A 24,134-nucleotide genomic window follows, 5' to 3' on the forward strand; every position below is an offset into this window, starting at 1 on the left:
GGGTGTTCTGTTCTATTATATATTTGGGTTTAATAATTTGCTTTTGTTTAACTTTTAGTATTCAGCAGTCCTCTTTGGAGGATTAAGCTTACAATGTTCAGGTGTCATTCATGTGTATGCACCATCCAGAGCCTACTGTGCTTTGTAATGGTGGGGATGTTGGGACTCACTTCCCATGACCCCTACGTAGATCTGTATGACAGTGTGCTGGTGACCTCTCCTCGGTGCAGAACTCTTCATTTTTTTCATTTTCAGTTCTGTGCTGTATGGCAGTTGGCTACAGGTGCAGCAGAAATGTGCTGCTTTGGGTCGAACTGCATAGGAAAGAGTCCCTCTGCAGCTGCCTGAAGAATTAACAAGAGGTGGTCATACCCAGTGTGGTCAGTGTGTGTTTGAGAGATTGGACATCCTCAGGTACCGCTTGTCTGAGACCACCTGCAGCAAGTTTAATTTCTGTTATTTTATGATCACCATTTGAGTGAGGACAAGTGTCTATGAAGTCCCTTCAACTGTAAACTTTATAGGGCCAGACTCGTAGCTCAGATTTCCCCAAATTGGGAGTTTTGTTTAAAGAACGCAATACCAACTAATATAAAGTTTAGCAGGCTAGACTGTAATGAAGGCATCAAAATGCTGAAAATGATGTAAAATAGGTACAATTTCCCTTGCAGTCTGAGGAGGGTGTAAAGCACTAAAACTGTGTGTGGTGAAAAAGCCCTTAAGAATTTACTTAGAAGTACAAAATGTTAAGACCAACATAGATGTTATTAGGAACGTGTATGTAAATGTTCAAAACAATGACCTCTTTTTGCTTCTAATTGGATAGTCAGCTTTCAGTTTTTAATTCCTACCAATCTAGAGAAGTGATTTAATCACACCTTTGCTAAGTTTTATTATTACCTTTTCCTCATTTTCCACTTGCCTAAGCTTTTGCAGGTTTGGAAGGCTTCAGAGTTGTCAATGTGGTTGCTCATTTCATAATGAAAATTGTTAGCTTAGATTTGATTTTTGGCCTCATCCTTCCTAGGCTGCCGCTGTTCTCCCTTGGAGAAATCTCTTCAGGACACTGAAGTAACTTTGGCTTTTGTGTCTCTGTGTGCAGGCCCTGCAGCGAGCCAGTCAGATCATTGCAGAGATTCGCGAGACACATCTGTGGTGAAAGCTGTACCAACCAGCCACAGGATTCATGTGCATTGGAGGTTACATTGACTTGAAACTCGCTAGGCATGGTGTACGGAGTAGAATTTGTATTTATGAACTCTTTATCTGTGTACTGCAACTGTGTAAATCTGCTCATGTAAAGACAGTTGGTTTCATCTGCAGACAGAAAAAATATGCTGTATTTTGCAAAATAAGTCATATTTAATCTATATATAATAAACAGCTCTAAATGTTTCTTTACCAGCTTTTTGGTGCAAATTAAAGCAGACCAAGTGGACGGTCTCCGTGACAGTCTTACTCAAACTTGGGAAAAACAACATTAAAGTTCCAGTGCCTGACTTGCTAAACAGGTTACCTGTGGTTAAGATGGACGGTGTAGTCTTGTGGCATAGTTTCAAGCTGCTTTTACAATAGAAGTTTAAATACTGTGAAGAGAAGAGAGCACCGAGTATTTTTTTTCATGAATTATCTTGCATGCACTATGACAGATGGAGGTATCAATTTCATAGCACAGTAGAGATGTCTACGTATTACTATGTATGTGTGTCCCTAGGTTGTTTTTTTTTGTCCCCCAGATGTTAAAACTGCAGAAAAAACTTTGAACTTCATTTCATGGAGTACCATGTCGGGAGAATTAGCCTGGAGCTTGCGAACAAGAACAGCCTTACTAAAGAGTAGGTGCAAAGCTATTCCTGTGCACTGGAGCTTGTGTATCAATGTTGGAGAATATAATCGGGTACAAAAAACGCCTTCCCCTTCCTTTCCCCTGGGACCAAGCCCTTGGACCATCCGATAGTAAATCTGTTCTGGCAGAACTGCAAAATAAAAAGAGATTTTGAAACTGTTACAGGATAGTAAGTGTTTATTTTAAGAACAGGTTAAGTTGGCCAGGGAGAAAAGGATCCCCCTCACTTCCACGTTTTGGAATGTATCACAGTGTGAAACAAAGCCTGTGGGATTTGAGTATTTACAGCAGAAATTGCAGTTACTTTTGAGGAAATTGTACTGTGCTGTAAGTAGCTTTTTTAATTTCTTTATTGGTTTATTTTTTGGTTTTAGTTGTGTTTGGGTTTGTTGAGAGGGTTTTTTGTTGTTTGTTTGGGGTTTTTTGTTGTTTGGTTGTTTGTTTTGTTGTTGGGCTGCTTGGATTTTTTTTTTTAGGACAATCTTAAAATTAGGGTATTTTTAGGTTGAAAATTGTTGAGTTATTCTGATTGTAATTCATACAGATGACTATTGATCACACTAGCCTTTAAAAAGGAAAACACCTTCATTTCTGTGAATAAAACTCTGGCCACCACACTTGCATGTACTCTTCAAGCAGATTCACTTTTTTTATATAAAGTAAAAATGTTTATTGTGGTGTTGCTCATGTTTTATAGCTTTAACACAACTTGCATGAAAAAATAGGAGGACACTGCTGTTAACATCCATGGCTTGCTTTTACAATATTGGGCCAATACAGTGAAGTGTTTATTACCATCTTCAGTTCCTTCCCCTTTTCATCAGTCAGCAGGAATGGAATTCTGTTTTGTAAGCTGCTAAAGATTGGAAACAGTGAAAAATGTTAACCATTCATTTTCCAAGAAGTCCTATTTAAAAAGTTTTTCTCATGGTAATCTTCACTTTGGCACCAGTTTAAGCACAAGGAGTTAATGCTGACAGATGCAACTTTCAGATACTTCTATGCATGATCTGAAGTAATTCTTGCAGAATATAGAAATATATTCTGTAGTTTTAAGCAGCCTAAAATGTCTTGATGTATGCATTACATGTAATGAATTACAAAGGAAGTCGTTTTAACAACTTGCTGTGTATCCAGGGATGGTAGTTCTCAGACTTGAGAGATGTGAAGTTGTGGTGCAAGCCACTTTTCCAAATCAGTTTTGGTGAACCATGAAAGTTTTTAAGTTCTGTCCACGTTGTTAAATTCCTGTCTAGAATTTACTTGACACCTCTCTCCTTTTTCCTTCTGGCATCTTATGTTACCAACAGGGTAGAGCCGTCCAGAAGCGAACTGCTACCTAAGCTTTAACTCCCAAAGTTCAGTCACTCTCTTAGGAAGAAATATTCTGACTAGTTAAGTTTTGAAATGTTGCATAAAATAAATTCCATTTCATTTAAGAAATTCCTGCAAGTGATAACTGGCTCTGTAATGTCATGTGTAATTTCCACTGTTCATTTGGGGGTTTGAAATGTGCTTTTTATTTATATTTTTTTTAACTTTGACAAAAATCTCTCAAGTTGGTAGTGTTTTGAGTGCCAAGAAATGAACTTGATCTGTAATCCTCAATGCAAGTCTTTAAAAATCCATGCTGTAACAATCCTGTTATTAAATAAACAGATAATACACAAAAATACTTAGCCCAGCAATAAAGTTTTGAACCGACTTGTAGTTCAGGTGGAAGGATGTATATACTCTTACAACTTCATAGGATAGCTATATTTGCACAGCCTTATGTATGTTTGCACTTGCCCTCATGCAGTCCTATGTTGTTAGTTCTTGTATATGTGATAATGCAGACAGGCTGCTGGTGGTTTTTAAACAATCTGGTCTCTGCAATTGAACTAAAATACTTAGAATGCTATAGTTACTGCCACCATCAAAAGAAAGGATGGGGAAGCTATGGAAAAAAGCCTAATGAAGGCAGCAACTGAAAATTTCCTAGATTAGACTGATGGTTCACAACTGTCTTCTAGTCTGCCTAACTTGAAATGCTTCTCTGTCATGAATACACAAATCTCAGCTAACTTAAAACCCCAACTTGCTATCCAGTGAGAAACACAACCATCAGGGAGAAAAGCCACTGTAGCTAAGTTTAGATTAGTAAATGTCTGACATTAATACCTGACCTCTATGTGGTACTACTGTAAATAAAACAGCATCCCCATGCAAATAGAGTTTGTCAATAAATTACTTGGGTTTTTTAGTAGGAAGTTTCCATTTTCACTTAGTGGAATGGATGTGTAAGGAGAGGTATCTGTGCTTCAAACTATTGTGATGTTATGCTTACATCACTTACGTAAAACTTGCCTTTACCCTATGCTTTATGAAAGATTGACTTTGAAAGATGCAGACTGAAGCCTTTGTTTTACCAAATACAGCAGGGGAAACAACTTGTTGGGCTGTTGTGCCATTGCTGGTAGCTTGCATTGAATTGAGTATTTTCTTTCCTACAGTTAAATCCTCTAGCTCTGAGAGCAATTGCTAATCTTTCCTGTAGATCTGAAATGCATCTGTGTTTTAACTTGCTGCCAGATAAACAGCTTTAAGGGAGAGAGGTAGATGATTGCTACTTCAAAGTTTCTGAGCAGGTACATCACCTGATATGGTTTTATGCTGAGTGACACTGTTTGAAGTAGTGAAAGTGCTGTCATGCACAAGTAGTCCCCTTCTAGTTTTCATGCTGTACACCCTCTCATTCTTTACCTCTTCAGGGCTAGCTGCCACAATGTTAAATTCAGGTCCTTCAGATGCTGTAGAAATGTTTTGGGTTGCTTTTTCTTTTAATATCTGGCCCAAATAATAACTTTTTTTGTTGCACTTTCAAATCTCACAGTTGTAGACATGGTAAATACTTTAATATTAGTTATTAGTTGTTTATATTTGAACAAACAATGTCTTTGATTACCTGAATGTAATGTTAGGGTTATACCTAAAACTGAGACCAGGGTGAGGAAGACTACTCCATTTTGCAGTCATCCTTGATTCCTTTCCTGGGTGTTCAAACACTCGCTTGTGATACCTTGTACAGTCACAAAAAGTACTGTTTGTGTCTAGCTGTTTTCTTTGGAAAGTCAGGGAAAGGTTTGGACTGCTAGGGGTCAAAAGGAAACACAAACTAAATTTCTTGGGAGGTTGATGGATCTTATTCAAAACCTTGTATGCAAAGAATTTAATTCCCTTTTTCATTTTGTATTTGTAAAAAATAATAAAATCCTTTTACTACTTGATTAAAATGAGTACTAATGCTTCTGAAACAAACAAAGCCAACAAAATTTGGGGATGTATTTGTTTCTGCACCACTTGGAGATAAAGGAAGAAAGGCGAGAGAGAGATCAGACTTGAAATCTGACCCTCTTCTAGTTTAGTCCTTTGGACTAGATAAAGTAGCTGTTAATCACTCCCCTTGTGCCTGCTGTGACTACAATACTGTATTGTCTAGGAGTTTCATGGACAAGGAAATTAGGCCGAGGAGAATAAGAGTGAGTGTTACCCTAAACCTTGAAAACAACATTGCAGCCAAGGCCCAAAGCAATCAACCACCTCAAGAACCAGACTGAGGGTTTGTCACGTCCCTCGAAGTTCTGAGCCAGCCTGCCACATTAGTGCATTCGAAGGCAAGTAACTAGTATAATTCAAATATGAGCTTGTATTACAAATCATCTTGGTAACCACATACTGGTTTTGATTTTGTTTAGGTGACCAGAGTCTTCAGTATTGTGGCACCTATATTGTGTAAGAAACCCAATCTGAAACCTCACCCTGAGAAGGGACATTTTTAGCAATGCTTATTTGATTTCAGGTGTGTAAGCAGATGTAGTGGCTACTGATAAAAAACAAAGGGAGGGTGGGAGGGGGTGGTTTTGTGTCTTTCAGAGCAATAAAGCAAAACTGCCTTTAAATGTAGGTGTTGCTATTCTAACTGCCTTCAAAGTACATTCTCGCTTCCATACCGGCTCTAAAAGAAAATGAGGAAGCTATGTTTCCAGAATTGGGCTAGGTCTTAAGCAATAGGCTCACCTTCTGCTCGTCTATGAAAGTGCAGCTTTTGCATGTTCCCCTAGCTGTAGGGTCTGACATTTTTAACTGCAAAAGCACTATAGGTCCCCTCACATTTCCCAGTGCAGATACCCATGTGCTGTTACTCACCCACAACTCTTAGGCACTTTAATAAAAACCAAAATGCTTTCATGTACATGCTTCAAATCTTCTGGTATAATGTGCTATCTTGCAGCTGACTACAGAGCCCGCAGAAACTAGGGTCTGGATATGCCTTTGATGCATCCATGTAATTCACAGCACGGAAGAAGAAGAATGCAACCCATACTTTGGTCACACTAAGCACACAGAATACATAAAAGGAATTCATCAGGCTGATTTAAGCTTTGAAAGGCTCTATACTTTCGTGTTTCACAAAGGGCCTTTTCTCTGTAGATAACACATGAAGCTTGGAAAACCTTTATGCAACATGCCTCCACACAGACAACACAACAACAGAAGCTTGCATATTAAGAGCTTAAGCATTTTACTTGTTTATTGTGAATCTTCAGCTTCCTTCAAATTAAACTTTGTTGAATAAAAAAAACAACAAAAAATTTGATCTCAAGTTATTGTCCTTACCCACTCAGGCAGGTTTCTTCTGTTAGAATGAAGTCAAACTGGACAGCAGCATACATGCTCTGTAAGGAGTACTGGGTTTGTGGATGCTTTTGCCCATCTTGCAGTAGGTTATGGTGTAGAGCATAGGGCCACTGTTCTATAACACAGCAGCTTAAAAGAGGGGAAAGGCATCTCCATCTTCAGGCTTGGAAATTAATCCTTTCATCTTCTTGTGCATATCCTCTTACAAATGATGCTTTGAAAAGGCAGAGTATCTACAATTCTCTTCAGAGGTATAACTTAGCTGCCTTTATTTGAACTCTGTTGGTGTGTTTTGAGAATGACACTGTGGTACTGGGCAGTCTGTGAGCTACCTTGTAGTGCACAGTATAGAAACATCAAGTATGCCTCTGAGCAGCTGAGTCAAAACGATGCATCATTTTCAGGGAGACATTCTGCTGTCACAACTGCAGCCATTTTATAATGTAGTAATTTTTCTTTCCAACCCTAAGCAGTGACACTCCATTCTTGAGAATATGCTGCCCAAGAACAAGAACAGCCTCAGGATTAGTTACTCGAATCCCGTTTATTGAAACTCCACCATTTGTGATTTTCTGGTACCTTAAAAAGAAACCAAAACCAACAACTTGTAATTGCAAGAAGCAACTTTTCATTGTCATTAAATACTTAAAAGTTCAAATAAGGGGTTTTTAGGTTGGATCCATAATTGAATACATTTTAATTCTCTTAACATTTACTTTTAGTCCAGGCAAAGAATGACTTGAAGTTAATGTTAGACTCTACCACTCCAATTCTTCTGAGAGGTATAAGGACACTTAGGGGGTTGCCTGAGACTGTCCCTCTTTCAGGTGAAGATTTTACAGCTAAGGTACCTGGGACTTTGTTATCTTAAACTTTTACCTCAAAATGGAATGCTCTCCTCTTTTTTAATCTAGATCACTGGCCTGTTTCTACTTGATTTGTCTGTCCTAATAGTTTAACTTCTGAAAACACACCACTACAACCTGTTTGTGTGAAGTATTACTGAAGAGCACCGGTGATAACATACCCACTAGGTCCATCTAGAATGGCATTTGCTTTGCGACACAAGTCAAGAACGCTCATTCCAGGTTCAAGCAGCAGTTCAGCTGAAGGAGCTTGTTTAAAAAGTTCCTGTAACTCTTGGTCAGACATAGCTTCCAGCGCCTCCACACTGCTGTAGTAAAGGGCTTTAGTACACCTGTGAGAACAAAGATGATTGAGAACACAGTGCTGGTCATGTCTCCATACAAAGCACTACTCAGCTGATCAGACTTTCCCCAGCTTCTGTGCATCCACTTAATTAGAGAAGTGTTTAAGAGTATACCCTGAATTTTTGTCATGACCCACTGCACCACAATTTTTGGGGTATTGTTAATGTATTTTTGAAGTCTACAGAATTACAACATTTTTCTCTTTTAACAGCTGAGCAACTACACAAAAATATTTCCTGAAAAGCTATAGGTCATTACCACTGAACAAGGAAAACTTCACCTCTTGGCAGATTCTAGCCCCTCTCTTCCATGAACAAGCTTGGTTACTTCTGCAGCAAGTCGTTTCTGAGGGGCCCATTTTTCAGGTTCTTTAGCATGCATTTCCATAATGTGGTCAATCTCCTCAAGAGGAAGGAAGGTGAAGAGTTTCAGGTATCTATGAACAGGGGAAAAAGATAATTTACCTATACAGGCATCACTACAGATTTCCTGTCTTTGTGATTCAAGCTTCATTAACTGCACCAAAATGATTCAATATAAGAACTCCACATTACACTCTGCCCTTTCAAACAACTCTGTTTTAGCCCACATGCTTCAGCTTACCAGGACAACACATTTTATTTAGTATTTTGCCTAGGGTAATGCCTTCAGATATAAGAAAACTGTCAGACACTTTTATGAAGCTTGTATTATATATACGAACATGTAACTTCAAGGAAGCTCTCAAACATTAAGTAGAATCAGAATGATGCCAATCATTCTTATCTACAGTTGTCAGAAGGATCCACCAATATTTCCATGTGAGGTAGATGCAAAGAACAAACAGCCTAAAGGCTTCACCATGTTAGTAGCATTGGTCATTTACATAACAAGCACTCCTCCCCTCACACACTTTTACTAATGCTTAATTGTGTGAGATACACTACATGAGTAGAAATAGATGGTATGTTTGTCCAGAGGTGAGCTGAAACTAACACTCCTCCAAAGATGAAGTTACCCCACCAGTAGAAAAAAAAGGCATTATGCTTTACCTGTCTGCTCATCCACATTCTAATCTCATGATGCATCTGCTAGCATATGGAAACACATTCCACTATCCTGTATACTTAGGAACCAGTCATGCCTGTTTATTTAATGAACTTAGTTACAATTATCATATACTTCTCTACAGAGCTTGTGTTGCACACTTCCAAATGAAACAGTTACAGAGAACAGTTAGGATCAGGTTTTATAAACAATGAGAAAAAGCAAAAGCAAAACTACTTACTTTTCAACTATGTTATCTTGTTGTCTGACAAAAAACTGATACAGTTCAAACGGAGAAGTCTTATCTCTGTTTAGCCAAACTGCATTGCCAGCAGTCTTTCCCAACTTATCTCCAGTAGTATTGGTAATAAGCGGTACAGTAATTCCAAAAACATCCGTTCCTGTCATCCTGAGCAAGAGAAGTCACCATGTTAAAAATAAACAGATTGTGAAAGTACCAGATTCTGGTAAGGTTGACTAAAACATAAGCAATGTGTGACATTGGATCTTTGAAATAAAGCACTTCAATATAACGGGTGGTGAGGGGCAAAAGATGCCAGAGCACTGTTTTGTAAAGAGTGCTTTAGGGAAAAAACCCAAACCTTGAACTCAAGTATTTTTTTATGTGTGTACACCAAAACATAAGTAAGTAGTGTCATGAGCAACAGCACTACCAAATTCAAGTGATCTGTACCTTTTGCCTTCTGCTCTGAGCATTAAGCTGCTTGTGCAGCTGGGACACTTGGAAGGCTTTTTTCTGTCTTGAATCTCTAGTGTCTTGTAATAGTCAAGCACTTACTCAAGCAGAAGCACTGGTGTATACTCAATGGTACTGAATTGGCAAATTTTGTTAAGACTCATATCAAAGTTGGTGGAGAGGCAAAAGCACATCGCCACCGTGTCTCATCTCCAAGGAAGGCAATGTATACTGCTACACCACAACCGCCTCTACTTCAGTGTGATTACACCAGAATGCATTTGCCAACAGACTGGTCTGGTTTGTCCCACGTTTCAACATATCTGATTGCAGTTCTTGGGCAAACACGTTCGCTAAACCAAGGATTTTCGTTAAAAAGGCATTGTTTATGGAAAAGGCGCAAATCCATGGCCAAAATGTATGTATGCGCCAGGCACGCAGCCTGGCCATTCTCAAATCTGTTATGTGTAAGGGCAAGTGCCCGACGGGCGACTTTTACTCCTGGTGCTTTTGGGACTGTCGAGATGAAGCTGCCCGCCGTCAGATCCTGACGCTGCGCACAGCCTGCGGGACAGACCCCCTGGGTCAGAGCCCGCCCCACCTGGCCCCGGCGTACTTAGTAACGAGCTCGTAGCCTGACATGATGTTGCCCATCTGGTCGGCGCCTCCCAGCTGGATGCGGCAACCGTGGTGCTGGTGCAGGTGGAGGAAGTCGTAAGCCTGCAGCGCCGGATAGAGAAACTCGGCCAGGCTCATGCCCTCGGGGCTCCGCAGCCGCGCCTGGCAGCTCTGCCGGCTGAGCAGCGTGCCCATTCGAAGCCGCCCGCCAGCCCCGCTGAGGAAGTCGAGCAGCGGCTGCCGGCCCAGCCAGCTGGCGTTGTCCAGCAGCGAGGCCTCCCCCAGCCGCCCGGCGCCCGCCGGCCAGAACAGCTCCCGGTGGTTATCGAACAGCCGCTCCAGGCCGGCCCGCAGAGCCCGCGCGTGCGCCCGCACCCGCTCCGCCGACAGCGGCTCCCGCGCGCGCTCCCTCCCGCTGGGGTCCCCGAGGCGCGCCGTGGCCCCGCCCACCACTGCGATGACATTGTGGCCGGCGCGCTGGAAGTGGAGGAGTCCCATGACGGCCAAGAGGTGCCCGACGTGCAGCGAGTCGGCCGTGGGGTCGAAACCGCAGTAGGCAGTGAGGGGCGGACGGTCCGGCTCCAGCAGCTCCGGCAACTGTTCCTCTGCGGCCTGCGCCGGGAACACCTCCTGGAAGAGGCCGCGCTCACATTGTGCCGCCAGTAGCCCACCGGCGCCCCGGGCCCGCCGCGCCTGTTCGTGGACGCGCCGCCGGAGCGGGAGCGGCGGGGGGGCACCGCACAGGCCGCCCCATAGCCCCACTGCCCGACCGCACCTCCGCTGCAGCATGGGCGCCGCCATCTTGCCCGGGGGATTCTGGGATTGGGGCGGGGTGGTGGCAGCAGGGCCGGGCTGGACTGCGCTGCCGGGGCGGAGCTCCCAGCCCCGCCTCTGGCTCCTGAAGTGGTGGGGGTCACAGAGAGAAGTGATAGGGAAGACCACGGTGCTTACACTGTTTACTATAAATCATCAACCTTTGTGTGTGATCATTTTCCTATAAATCATGGAGCAATTTATCTTAGTCTTGTGAGCAAATTATTTTTGCAGGTGTTCTGCAAGTATTTGCACACCCCACCCCAAACCTGACAACTGGTAGCAAAGGCTTAGCTGTCCATGTGATAAATAGCATAGCCATGAAAGGATAATTATTTGCATGACAGTATACTTGGATCAATAACACAAACTAGAACAGAAATTAATAATAAGAACTAATAAGAGCTAATAAGAAGAACAATAATATTGTTTTTCCAGTTGATTTGTTCTAAATTCTTGAACCTCACTCATTTTGGATTCTGGATGGTGCTAATGCTGAAAGAAGGGTGGAAAGCATTCTGTTTTCAGAATATAAAAACATATATGAAAGCTGAAACTCCCTCTGCTTGCCAGTGCAGATATATAAGCATCTTGATGGTTTAATGGAAACTGTTTGGAGAGTTCAGGGATCTGCTATGTGAAATTGAGGTAAATGTAAAAGGCTTCTATGAAAGGGCCCTCTGGAAAGTGGCAGGCACGCACATGGTTCTCTAATCAGCAAGTAATGCCAGGCCCAGTTGTAGGCATATCCTCACCTATGTTTTCTCCTTCTGTGCTGGGTCCTTTTCTTATTCTCAAGCACATGTGGACATAATCAAATTCAACCACTACAGTATTGTGGGATCCAATTCTCAAAAGAAGGTACCATTTCCTGTAAACTGCAATTGTCTCTGTATCAATTGAATTTCAAATCACTCAGGGGCCTTGGAAGCTATTAAAATAATTCCCCATTAATCCATAATTGGATTAATTATGAAGTTACTCACTAGTGGCAACATTGTCTTTTGTGTCCCACCAGCAAGAGTGCTGGGCTGAGGACTGCCCAACTGATGTCACAACTGGGTTGGTTACTTAAAGTTTTCACTTCTTGCGTAAGTTTTCTCCTAGCGTTTGAATCACGTTCTTCTTGCAGAAAAGAAACTCATTCCATTGAAAAGCATCATTAAATGTAACTAAATTTAAAATTTTATTAATGCAAGCATCTCTCAGATTGTTACGCAGCGCGAAGGATGCTTCACCTCTCCTCCCCACGACGCGGTGAGGTTATACATGCGTCAGCCACGAGGTGGCAGTAGAGGAGCTTGAGATGCTCTATTTTGCCTGTATTTGTAGCATTCACGAAGGTTGCGCTTGGGGCTATTAACCAAGGAAACACACCTGCAGTGCTACTGCAGCGTTTGTCTCTGTTTGCCAGGGCATAATATGTGCTCCACGTGTGCATAACTGATTTCATGCAAAAGCCAAGGAAGACTAAACTGATTTTCTGGATCAATAATTTGTGACTTTTATGCTGCTAATAATTGATGTCTGTATTTAAGTGACTCAGTAGTCAATGAAAACTGTTACACAAGGAACTCAGCTGCTGTTAAAAGCAAAATATCTTAGGAAATAGAATGCACTGGCAACATATGGCTGTGCCACTGTAAGTCCTCTCCTGGCTTTTTCTCCTGCCTCTTCTGAAGTCTGAAGGAACCTGAGTACCTTGTACACATGGATTTCCCAGAGAGCTGGTTGCTTCAGTTCATTAAAGTCTCCCTCTGTAATCGAGGAGTTTTATTTACTTTTCAGCATGGCTGATGCTTGTTTTCCTGCATCCTAACAGCATTAAGCAGTGAATCAAAAGCAGTGCCAGGTGGAAATTGTCCATTTCCATCCTTTTTTGTCCTTTCTTGCTATTAAAAGTATGTGTGTTGTTTGCAAACAGGGAAAGCAGTAATAGCTCTGTTTTCTACACTTACTTTCAAGGACTGGTTTCCCACTTACTGTAATGGAGAAAGTGTTTTCAGACATTTCTTATTTAGATGTTACTTTTTCACTAACATCTAAATAAGTCAAAATAATAAATAAGTCAAGGGTACAGCTTTTCAGAAGGTGGGGGTTTTCTTTGTTTGGTTTTCTCATTCAAATAACACAGAATAAATGACACCCAGCATAAGAAGTTGACTGTGGACTTGGCAAATGCCTCATGTAACTATAACCACCATAGTATTTATTTGGACATGGGGAAGTTACTATGGATGTGTGTTCTGTTACTTTACATGAAAAATTGTAACAGCCTGCTGCTGTCTTTTCTTTCCATGATACCAGCTTTCCTTTGAGCACTTTATGGGATAGCTTATTTTGAATCAGACCATCCATTGTGAAGTCAGTGTATTAGCAAATACTTCTCTCAAATACCCACAAGTTTGGGGTTTCATAAATAAATAGCAACATAAAGAAGAGGATTATGGTAGGAATCCATGAAAGAGCAAATAACTTTTGAGATGTGAACTTCTATCGGGATATTTGAGATTAAATTCTGCCTGTTGTGAGCTGGGTGTTGAGGCTGCCATATCTGCTCAGTACACATGCTGAGACTGCTGTGTGTGTCCAACAACATACAGCTACTTCTGCAGGCCCATCAGCAGCCTGTATCACTTCAAACACTTTGCCTGGCCGGTGGCATTGACACATGTGTGCACTTGTCCTCTCACAATTCAAGTTTCACACTTTCTAAGGCTTGAAGTAGAGTTCACTGATCTGCCCTCTGCATGATACTGACCATGGGATTTAGCAGTTAACACAAGCAGGGACCTGTATTTGGCAGAGGCACATGCTTTCAAAAGGCATCTGGGTCGCGGTGTATCTCTAACCCTATTAACTTCAAGCAGACTGCTTAGATGGTTGATAAACAAATTTTGTCTTCAGAGCTGATAACAGCAGGTTCCTTCTGGTAAAACATGCATGATCCCTCAAGCCTCTTCTGGTTTTGGAGATTGTTTGCATGCATCAGCTTTCTTACCTACTGTGGCCACGGAAGCCGCAGGCTGTGCTCCTGGCAGCTTACATAAAATAAGATTTAAAAAGCTGGCTGGTGCTTGAAGAAATGAAAGTGAGCTTTGGGACAGGATTTTTGAGGAAATGGGTGGGTTAGTACTTTTCCCTTTCAGCTTTCACCAGTTACATTCAGCAGTTAATGGGTGAGCTGTTAGACGTGAATTCTGATGTTAGCCATTCTCAGAGATAATTGGCTGTATTAGCAAAAGGCTAACTGATTTCAGTGTTGATTATAATTGATGAGATAGTATTTCTGTCCACCTACATTTTTCTGTGGTGTTAAAAGAAGAAGGTAATTTCACACTTTTGTTAATCTCTGGAGTTTTGGATATTACCCTGACAACTGTGATTATACAGAACAGCATGAATTTCTGGGAAGGAAGAATTAAAAAGAGGAAGAGAGGAGCAGAATATGACTGGTAGCCTGAAAGTACAGTGTTATGGAGTGAGACTACACATCATGTACCATTCTTCCAGAAAAATAAAAGCAATTAGTGGAAGCACTCAGTATTTTGTATTGTAAATTCTCTGCAAATGACCAGTTTTAGTGTACTCTTTCCTGTAGCAGCACTCTTTTCATCCCTAAATTTTGATGCTCATTAGCATCATTGGATTTGAAGGAAAAAAGCATAGAAGAGAATAGGAAAGGGTCTAAGCATTCAAAGGTAGCCACAGAAAGCCTTACTGAAATATTTCTACTTATCTTGCCAGTAGCAACCCAGAAGGTCTTCCTGGAATCTCTAAAATCTTCCTAGACTGTACCAAGGTGTTTCAATAGAGCTTGGGGCAGTGGGAGTGAAGTGCTTTCCAAGCTGTATCCAGAGCAGCATGTTTAATTCTGCATGTGTTCCTCCAGTCTTCTGTCTATCTGTTCTGCATTTGTTGATCTGAGAATCAGTAGATACATTTTAATTGACCTTAAATAGCAACAACCAAATAAACCCTGCTGAAACATAGCTTGTGTTTATCTGATACCAGAAGATGTCACGCTGCTTTGACTCGACACAATTAAACCTTGGGTGAGGGAGGATGAGAATATCTTCTCTAAGGTATAATACAGATGGCAAATTATTCCTTACTTGCTCCAGTTCTCTTTTCCCTTCTTTACTTTTACACCTCAAAATGTGGTTAGCAAACTATGAATTTTCAAACTCAGCAAACTTCAAGCATCAATAGCATGGCTCCATATTCCACAGGAATATTTTGCAGCACTTGGCATTTGCATGTGCACACCATAATGTTTCTTCTTTTGCCATGCAGTTTGTTTTGCTTATGTGTATCTTGACATGGATACAGAACATCAGTTGTATTGCACATTTCTGTTTCTGATTTAAGGTGTTCAGTATGTAATTAAATCAAAGGGCAGGGAATCTGGTGACCACTTAAGGAAGTGATGAAATACGATGTTCCCTGATGTAGATAAGTGTCTGCTTTCATTCCATATTGGTAGCTATTTTCCTTATACTGAATCACATATATAAATAGCTGTCATTGATATTCACAGATTATTAATTTGATGGGTTTGTGGTCTGAAAACTAATCATTTGTATTCCTGCTCCACTCCTGGAAGGGAAATGCTTGCTCTTTTTTTCCCAAGAATTGCTGGTTAGTGCAGGCTACTTATACTCTGTGCATTGCTACATGATAAGGGGAAATTATAGAGTGGGATTCTAGCTGAAATCTTCTAGGCCTGTGGGAGTTTCCCCAACTTGTCACAGACTTTTCCATATACATGATAAGGCAAACTGCAAATACTGATAAAAGGCAGAGAAAAATGTTCATTTTTTTTCCACAATGGAAGACTGAATTGCCAACTGGAATCCCTTAGGGATCTATGTTAAGCTCCCTGTTGTTTGAAATTGATATAGACAACACAGAAAAATAAGTGGCTAGTGAATGGTTGATGTTGAGGACATGATACCAGCTCCCATAGGCATTTCAGGATGCTCTAATCTAATCACATTCAGAGATTTGCTACGTACCAAGGTGCTGTTGTATCTAATCCATCAGACATCATGAATGAGGGCTGAATGGAGTTCAAAAGGAGAAGATTAAGCTGAAAATTAGTGTCTCTGTTAGGTTTGTAAGAAAAAAACCCCATTGTTTCAAAAGCAAGATGCACTAAGAGGAAGCCACCTCTTCCTTTCCTTGGCAGAAATGCTTTGTTACAAGGCCCAGTTACACAGGGAAAATAAAGGTGATCTGTGCCCAAATGCATTTATAGTTAAAATATGAAATGAAGCAGTTGTTGCTAGAAGTGGACACAGAACATGAAGAAATAGAGGGAAATGATGGACAACCAGAGTCTAGATTGCTGAATGACAGCAATGATGCTAAGGAATGTAAGTGTATCTTTGCAGGTTTCGTTTTTCTTTGGAAAGATGTGTCAGTGTTTTTGCAATAATAGTCCAGGAAGTAGATGAGTGGTTTGCACAAGGCAGGAGGGGTTGTTTGTTGGGGGTTTTTTTGGTAGAGGTGCAATGCCTAACCACTGTTATCAGCCAAGGCTTAAGAAATACTTTAAATTCCCATTGCACATCTGTGTGTTTATGTCAAAAAGCTCAGGAATGGAAAAACTGTTATCAGTGACCTGTTTTGTCTATCCTTCCAGCAAAATGAAGTGCTATGTACTGAAGATGCTTGCAGTAGTGCTTAAATTTCCACCAGATTGAAAAAAAAAAAAAGCCAAACAACAAAAGGCAAAAGTTATGAACTGGGGACATCCTAAACCCCATCCTTGTGGGATTTAGTTGCCATCTGGGAGGAAGTTTTTAATCTGTCACTTGGATGGAATAGATGGAATAGATCACAGAATTAACCAGGTTGGAAAAGATCTTCAAGATCATTGAGTCCAACTTATCACCCAACACCATCTAATCAACTAAGCCATGGCACTAAGTGCCTCATCCAGTCTTATTTTAAACACTTCCAGGGTCGGTGAATCCACCACCTCCCTGGGCAGCCCATTCCAAGGGCAAATCAGTCTTTCTGTGAAGAATTTCTTCCTAACATCCAGCCTAAACTGCAAAATTGTTTTAGAATCATAGAATTATTGGGGTTTGAGGGGACCTCAAGGATCATCCGGTTCCAACCACCCAGCCATGGGCAGGGACGCCTCACACTGGATAGATTGCCCAGAGCCACACCCAGCCTGGCCTTGAAAAGGTTTCTACCACCTCCCTGGGCAACCTGTTCCAGTGTCTCACCACCCTCATGGGGAAGAATTTCTTCCTAACATCCAATCTGAATCTACACATTTATTTTTTTTCCCCATTTCCCCTAGTCCTATCATTAGCTGACACCCTAAAAGTCCCTCACCTGCCCCATTTTCCACCTTTTCCCTCTCATATCCCAGAGCACCTGGGCTCTGTTGGAGCCTCCTCCCACCCCAGGTGTGGCCACTTGGCCCTCCCCACCCACTCCCCTATTTAATCCCCCCCAGGAAAGGCAGAAGCCCCAAGCTGAGCCCTTCTGGGCTGGAGGATCCTCCTCTCATCTCTGGTGAGTGCCCATGGTGCACACTGGGTGATGGTGGTGGTGACAACAAAGGCCGGGGGGCCTGGTGGCCCCCCGGTTAGGTAGGGCAATGATTGATGACTACTACAATATCATCCATGGTTGCCGGCTGGGCCTCTTTACTGGGGCTGAGCTCCTCTGTGTAGTATCTTGCTGGTGAGTGTCTTGCACCTGGCACTGGGATGGGTGCACAAATGGTGGTGGTGTAGCAGGAGCTGTTTAGTCATATGATGTTATGCTAATTACACTATTTTTACCTGGAGGCCCCTTGAGTCTGCTCTCACTCAATAAATCTCTGGTTTTGTGCCTCATTTACAGACCATTTCCTCCCCATCAGTGCTTCCTTTTCAGCAATAAGGAAGGAAAGGAGGAAGCAATAAAGTGTATCTGGAAAATGCATTCCCTTATCAATCAACTCTGACCAGGAAGCCCTCAGGAAGAGGGGCAGGTTGGAAAGTGAGAATCACTTCTTATGAATCACAAGAAAAATTGAATAAAGAACAGACAGATGAAGAGTGAATCTTCTCTACTGTGGTTGTTTCATGTTAGTAAATGCAGAGAGAAAAAGAAAGTTCAAGCTGGCTTGGAAATCTCACACTTGTTTACAGAAAGAATCACTGAGAAAGAGACATTGTGACAAGTATCACAGTATCACCAAGGTTGGAAGAGACACCATCCTTCATACAGAATTAACCAGGTTGGATAAGACCTTTGAGATCATCAAGTCCAATGCAGCCCATTCCAATGGGCAATCACTCTTTCTAGGAAGAATTTCTTCCTAACATCCAGCCTAAACCTCCCCTGGTGCAGCTTGAGACTGTGTCCTCATGTTCTGGTGCTGGTTGCCTGGGAGAAGAGACCAACCCCCACCTGTCTACAACCTCCCTTCAGGTAGTTGTAGAGAGCAATAAGGTCTCCCTTGAACCTCCTCTCCTCCAGGCTAAATGATCCCAGCTCCCTCAGCCTCTCCTCATGGGGCTTGTGCTCCAAACCCTTCACCAGCTTTGTTGCCCTTCTCTGGGCATGTTTGAGCAACTCAACATCTTTCTTAAACTGAGGGTCCCAGAACTGAACCCGGTACTCAAGGTGTGGCTTAACCAGTGCTGAGTACAGGGGCAGAATGGCTTTCCTGTTCATCTCATGTGAGGTGTGGGAGCCTCTTGGTATCACAGAGGAGAGATATCAGCCTTTTATCAGATCCAGGACTCTGTTTCAATTCAGCCCTGTGTACTTGTCCTGAATGCATTACAGGGGAGCTCCTGCCAAGTCCCATTTTCAACTCCATCTTATGCTGCTCCTGATGGCACTCCCTGATCTGAGCCCACCCCTTGATAAACCTTGTGGAGCTCAGTCCCTGCATGAGGTCTGTTGGATGGGAAATGGTTCTCATTCCCTTGCTTGTTCCTTCTCCTAGGACTTCCCCAAAATGCTGGACAGCCTGAATGTGGCACTTTGAGGCAGATGTAGGCAAGGTAATTCCATCAGCAAAACACAGGCTGTCTAGGGATTCTGGGTGTCTCAGAAGGGTGTATTTTATTTTCTGGGTTGCCTGAAAAGCACTCACTTTTCTCTGCAGCTCTTGGTGCAAGCCTGCTCCAAAATCTCACTCCTGGCCCTAAGACGCAACCATTTCTTGCCTGCCTGAAGGCACAGGATGATCTTCATTGTAGCTGGGGTTAACAACACTTCAAGGACATGTCAGAAAATCCGTGTCATACTGGTGACAACTGATAGCCCAGAACTGTGATGTTTTTAAGAAACAGTGGGATTTGTTGGCTGTGAGCTGCAGGGAGTGTCTGGGTGAAGTGTCTGGCATCCCAGAAGCCTTGTTTCAGCTGTGAAGTTATGCTGGCCAGATCAAAACAGCAGAGACTGAAGAGCAGCCCGAAATCTCCATGGTGATTCAATCCAAGCCATAGTGTGTCTCATCAATGCAAGGACTCAACTCCTGCAGGCAATGGCTGCTGAAGAGTGTTTTATCAGCATAATGCTTGCTCTCATTATCAGATGAAAGTATGGTCATGGCCTCACCTGTTTGCAGGGCTGTAAAGTGGTGGGGTTTGACCTATTATTTACCTTTCCTTTGCCATTTCAACAAGCAGCAGCTGCAGGCTGGGAGATGTCCATGGAAATTGAAGCTGCTCACTCATCACTTTGTGTAAGGGAGAGACGAAGATTTCCTTAACCTGTTGAAACAAATCTAGCAATGGACAATTTCTGTTTCTGTGGAACTCCAGTAATATGAAAACCATGCTGAAAGCCCTGTATATCCCCATCCACAACTGCTGCATTATTCCTGCAAGTAAGAAGGGTGACAGTTCCTCACTAAGATGTGTATCTTAGCATTAGAGTCTACTCTGAGGTATTGTTATCCATTTACGTTGCTTAACTGTAATGTCAAACAAAACAAGCTGCTTCAGAGCCCAGGATAACTCCTGACTGCCAAATAGGAGTGATGCAGCTGTGTAAGCACTTTAATATTTGTGTGTGTGTGAACCTCAAATAACCCTGAGGAATTAATTTTTCATTATTTATCATGAGCACATGAACATAAATATATTTTCTATAAACAGCAATTTCATTAGCAGTGGTAGCTAAAGGAGCCTCTTGCATGTGTGCCTTTGATACTGTGGTTATTCACAGCCAGTGGATCATTTTTAACACTTGTTATCTATAACCATGATTACTATGTAACCTTTTAGGTTACATCTGTACACATATATATGAAAGTGGGGCTTTTTTAAAGGTGTGTATGAAAATCAATACACGCTACAGATAGATAAATGCAACCTCATAACCATTTTAAAGACACACTGAGACTCATGCGAGGGAGGAAGAGCAGAACACAGGGAGATTAACCCCATTGTTTGGCACTTCCCCAGATGTCTGAAATCAGTGCAGCAGGGCTCTTTGCTATCTGTCTTCCAAAGAGCTGGATTATGGCCTGCTGGCATCTGTTTGGTCAAATGAATATAAGTACAGAGGAAGAACAATTCAGAAGCAAACTTGAAAAGAAAAAGCAAATGGAACCAAAAACCTGTCTGCATTTAGCACCCACAGCTCACGTGCAACAATGCTCCTTCAAGAGCTTCAGAAAGCTTGATAATCTAGAGTAACTGTTCCATACCTTCCAAATATGTTGAGGTATTTACAAGGGACTGATAAATGTTCTAAGACCACCTTTCTACTTACTGTGACTAATTGCTTTTGGTACTTAGGAGTTCTCCAACCCATACCTCTGGTCACAACAGCCTCAGAAAAGCCTCTCTTTTGAACTACAAGAAATGCAGGTGTTCAGAGCAGCATGCCCTCCATAAAATACTGTTTCAGATTAAATTTAGGACAAATCCTGGAAAGAAACAAGGTCAGAGATAAGAAATGGGAAAAGCCTGTGAGAGTCAAATGGGGTAAGGAAAACCAGCTTGGAAAAGATAATTCAGAGAAAGTTACTTTACCTGAGAGAGTTAAGAAAGATGGTCTTGCTCTGACGAGGATCTCTTCAGCCTTATATCACAATTGTATTTCCTTTATGTGGCTACTGTCCTATGAGGAAAATAAAAGTGAACATTGAAAACCTTTTTGATCATGCTAGTCCCTTGACTGACTGCCTAGGTAAGAGCAGATTTATGTCTCAGGGCAAAAAATGATCCACCCCCTGCTTTGCTCTTGAAACCAAACTTCAACATTAATTGGAGGCCAGATAGCAAAGCAGAATCAAAGCATACATTGATAAATGATCAGGATAAAAAGGATGGAAATGCAGCCATTCGAAAGTAAGTGGTAAATCCATTAAATGCAATCAGAATTACAGGGCTGCAAATCAATTGCAAAAACTTCAGTGACCCACCAGCTGATGACACAATGCAGCAGCTACAGGCACAAAACACATACTTAGAAAGGTAGGCAGTCATTAGCCATGAATCCTGCCTGTTCTCTGTGTGCTATATGATACAGATGTTTTATCAGAGTGACATTTGTACTTCATTTCTTTTATTGGAAGCAGATAAGTCACTGCTGTTTTGCAGGAAGCTTTTTAAGACTGCACTTGAACATTTTTTTTACTCATTTGTATTCCACTTGCTCTTTCCAGCTTACTAAGAGGTCTCCACATCAGCATCTTCCCTTCAGATTATTTATCATTTTGTTTGCTGCCCAAACAAAGTAGCATGGTTCTTATGATTTTTAATGCTTACCTAAAGTATTGTGACAACTATGTGCAAATACTGGGGAGAAAAAACAGCTGACTTGCCACTCGGCACTTTGGGGTGGGAAAAAGGTGTGGAGGGTTCTGCTGGAGAAATGGAGACATTGTTTCACCTGACTACCCATAATGTGTGAAAAGCAGCAGCAGCAGCTCAGGTCCAGGACCTCTGGAGAGCCACCATGCTACTTGTGGACGCAGGAGCTGATTGTGCTCGTGGATGTTTAGGAGATTATTGTTGCCCAAGCTGTTTCTACTGGTTCATCCAGGACCCCTCAGGGCTTGCTGGAGGCTTCTGCACCTGAGCAAGTGCTCAGTTGTGCTGGAATGTGGCCACCCTAAATCTTCCCATCATGGTGTCCCCTGTGGTCCTGCTGAGGGGGTGGGCTATAGGCTCCAGCTTGCTCTTGCTGTCCATCTCTCCTGTTAATCCTGCTGTTCCAGATGTGCAGCTGGGGAGTAAGAGGGGTTTTGCTCTAGAGCTGAGGTCCTGAGTGGCTGGGTGGCCATCTCTGTCTGGGACAGAGCTTCAGCCTGTCTTTATGGCATGCCAAAGAAACAGAAGCCCAAGTGCATTTTTAATGTTTTTTGTTTATTTTTTTCCCTTCTGTTTTGTTAATCTCTCTTACTAGTGAAGGTATACCCAGAATTAATTTAGCACATATAATTTCCACTGTGTTTATAATGAGTTTCCTTTGTGCTGAGCAGCTTAATTTTTGCTTGGTTGTTTAATATTACCTGATCTGTTGCCCTATGATGGATGATTAATCTTTACCAGCTGTGTTATTAAGCAGTTCCTACAAAGTATGAATTCAAAAGTCTGCACTTTCCCATCTAGCCTTCATAGAAAGCCTGGCACATGTTGCATTTAATTTCTAATTGCATCTGTTAGGGTGAATTATCTCCTATTACTCAAAGTAAATTGCTCTTTGATGTAAGGTCAGCATATGAATGGCTCTTTATAATTATACCAAGCTGAAACAGATTTTAGTACTATTGTGCCCCGTTCAAAACAATTCTCTGTGTCCTCTCCTAGACTCAAATCAGCAATTTTCCATTGTTCCTCAGTTTAATGTGGCCATTATGAAGGAATTTTCTCCTCTGTATCTTTCGAGCTAAAAATTGAAGTGGTGTGTGAATGGCACTGACAGAATCAGAGGAATGGTGATCCTTTCTACTTTGCCATCTCGTATTTACATAGCCCTTCAAAGGGAGCAGCCACTGGGTGACTCACTCCACTGTTGCTTCAGTTCATTTCACTTCTGTGAACATGCTGAATTCCCAATATACGTGTCACTCTTTATCATAGGAAGACATAATCCAGTGTCTTAGTGGCTCTGCAGAGTAACATAAACCAATTGTATACATTTTGTGGTAAGGGGAGAAAGGGAGCACACAAGATCTGTTTTCAATCATTTAAAGATTTGGGGGATGTTCCTGGCATTGTTTTAGTGATAAATAGTGATCCTCTGCCACTCTGGAATGCACAGACAGTGCTCTGCTGGAGTAAATCAAGCATCTGCTTTTAAGGTAAACTTCTTAATTGAGAGGACTAAACACATTCCTAGAGTCAGACCTTACCTTCAAGGGCTTTGGTTATTTTGGTTAATCTGTAGCTAGCACACAGTGTGCTGGACGGAATCTGTTATCAGCCGTAGTTACAGGCAGTCCAAGGCTGTATGGAGCCATGAAGTTCTCCAGCATTCACAGTTCTGCTGCTGGGCTGCCTATCTTACAGGAGCGTGTGTGTTTGCTCCATTTTGGTTTTAATTGGTGGTGGTAAATACACTTCAAGAGTGAAATAATATGTTTTGTCAGGAGAAATCTGGAAGTGCTTTCTCAGGAGAAAAATAATTAGAAAGGTTAATGTAATCCAATCTGTAAAAGACTTTAAACTCATTTGCTTGGAGATGTGAAGCAGATGTTTTGTTCACAAAACCATATTAAATTAGCCTGGGGGAAAGGGGAGGAGGGGGGGGGGGTCGGGTCCCATTACTGTTTCTCAAGTACAGCAAAAATGGCAAATTACATATATATCAGTTTTAAATATTGACAATCAAGTTGACTTTCAAATAAGTACAGTTCCCCATGCAAACCACAGTCACTTTTTTCCACACAGACCTTAGTGAAGCTCTTGTAAGCTGTTCTTTATTAAAAGTATGGATCTCCTTGGACAGGTTATGTAGGAATGAGATTTTAACAGGAGGGCAGAGACAGTGCTGAAAGCCTCGACCTCCAAGTCTGTTCTTTGCAAAAAAAAATGTAGACCAACTTTGGAAACAGTTTCCTATTGAAGTAAACAGAGACAATGGGCTGCCCCCAGCTAAGGAGGGCTTGCTCAGTTTTTGTAGAGAGGTTTCCAAGACAGAGGTTTTCAGTATGTCTATATTTGCATACAGAATTGTCGAAAGCCTCAGCCTGCTCTTTTTAGCCTTTCAAACTACCCTGTGCTGGGCCATGAGAAGTGGAAGTATTCTGGGAATACAGTCT

General features: G+C 41.9%; 2 protein-coding genes across 5 annotated transcripts in view; one reads left to right on the forward strand and one right to left on the reverse strand.

Annotated features, from left to right (window-relative positions):
* DNM1L (dynamin 1 like) overlaps window positions 1-5,121 on the forward strand; it is a 39,487-nt gene extending 34,366 nt beyond the window's left edge. For all 4 annotated transcript variants that reach the window (XM_068142153.1, XM_068142156.1, XM_068142154.1 and 1 more), the window contains one exon: window positions 1,103-5,121. In XM_068142153.1, the coding sequence (XP_067998254.1) occupies window positions 1,103-1,159 (57 nt within the window). In that variant the 3' untranslated portion in view covers window positions 1,160-5,121. The remainder of the gene's footprint in view (window positions 1-1,102) is intronic.
* A 1,272-nt stretch (window positions 5,122-6,393) lies between these two features.
* On the reverse strand, window positions 6,394-10,889 carry YARS2 (tyrosyl-tRNA synthetase 2). Its single transcript, XM_068142158.1, has 5 exons — window positions 10,077-10,889; window positions 9,005-9,172; window positions 8,018-8,173; window positions 7,554-7,724; window positions 6,394-7,105 (listed from the first exon to the last, which is right to left on the reverse strand). Exons 1-5 carry the CDS (start codon window positions 10,877-10,879, stop codon window positions 6,946-6,948), a joined length of 1,458 nt encoding a protein of 485 aa, XP_067998259.1. The 5' UTR covers window positions 10,880-10,889; the 3' UTR covers window positions 6,394-6,945.
* Between the last annotated feature and the right edge of the window lie 13,245 nt (window positions 10,890-24,134).

Source organism: Melanerpes formicivorus, unplaced genomic scaffold (genome assembly GCF_026170545.1).
Source record: "Melanerpes formicivorus ecotype bairdi unplaced genomic scaffold, bMelFor1.0.p_v2 SCAF_8, whole genome shotgun sequence".
NCBI classification, from domain to species: Eukaryota; Metazoa; Chordata; class Aves; order Piciformes; family Picidae; genus Melanerpes; species Melanerpes formicivorus.

Excerpts from the sequence above, each read along its gene's own strand:
- YARS2 (XM_068142158.1), bottom strand. The coding sequence starts at position 10,879 with ATGGCGGCGCCCATGCTGCAGCGGAGGTGCGGTCGGGCAGTGGGGCTA. Across the intron at positions 7,725-8,017 it reads GGGCTAGAATCTGCCAAGAG|GTGTACTAAAGCCCTTTACT; the intron begins GTGAAGTTTTCC and ends TTGTTCTCACAG. Across the intron at positions 7,106-7,553 it reads ATTCTAGATGGACCTAGTGG|GTACCAGAAAATCACAAATG; the intron begins GTATGTTATCAC and ends TTTCTTTTTAAG.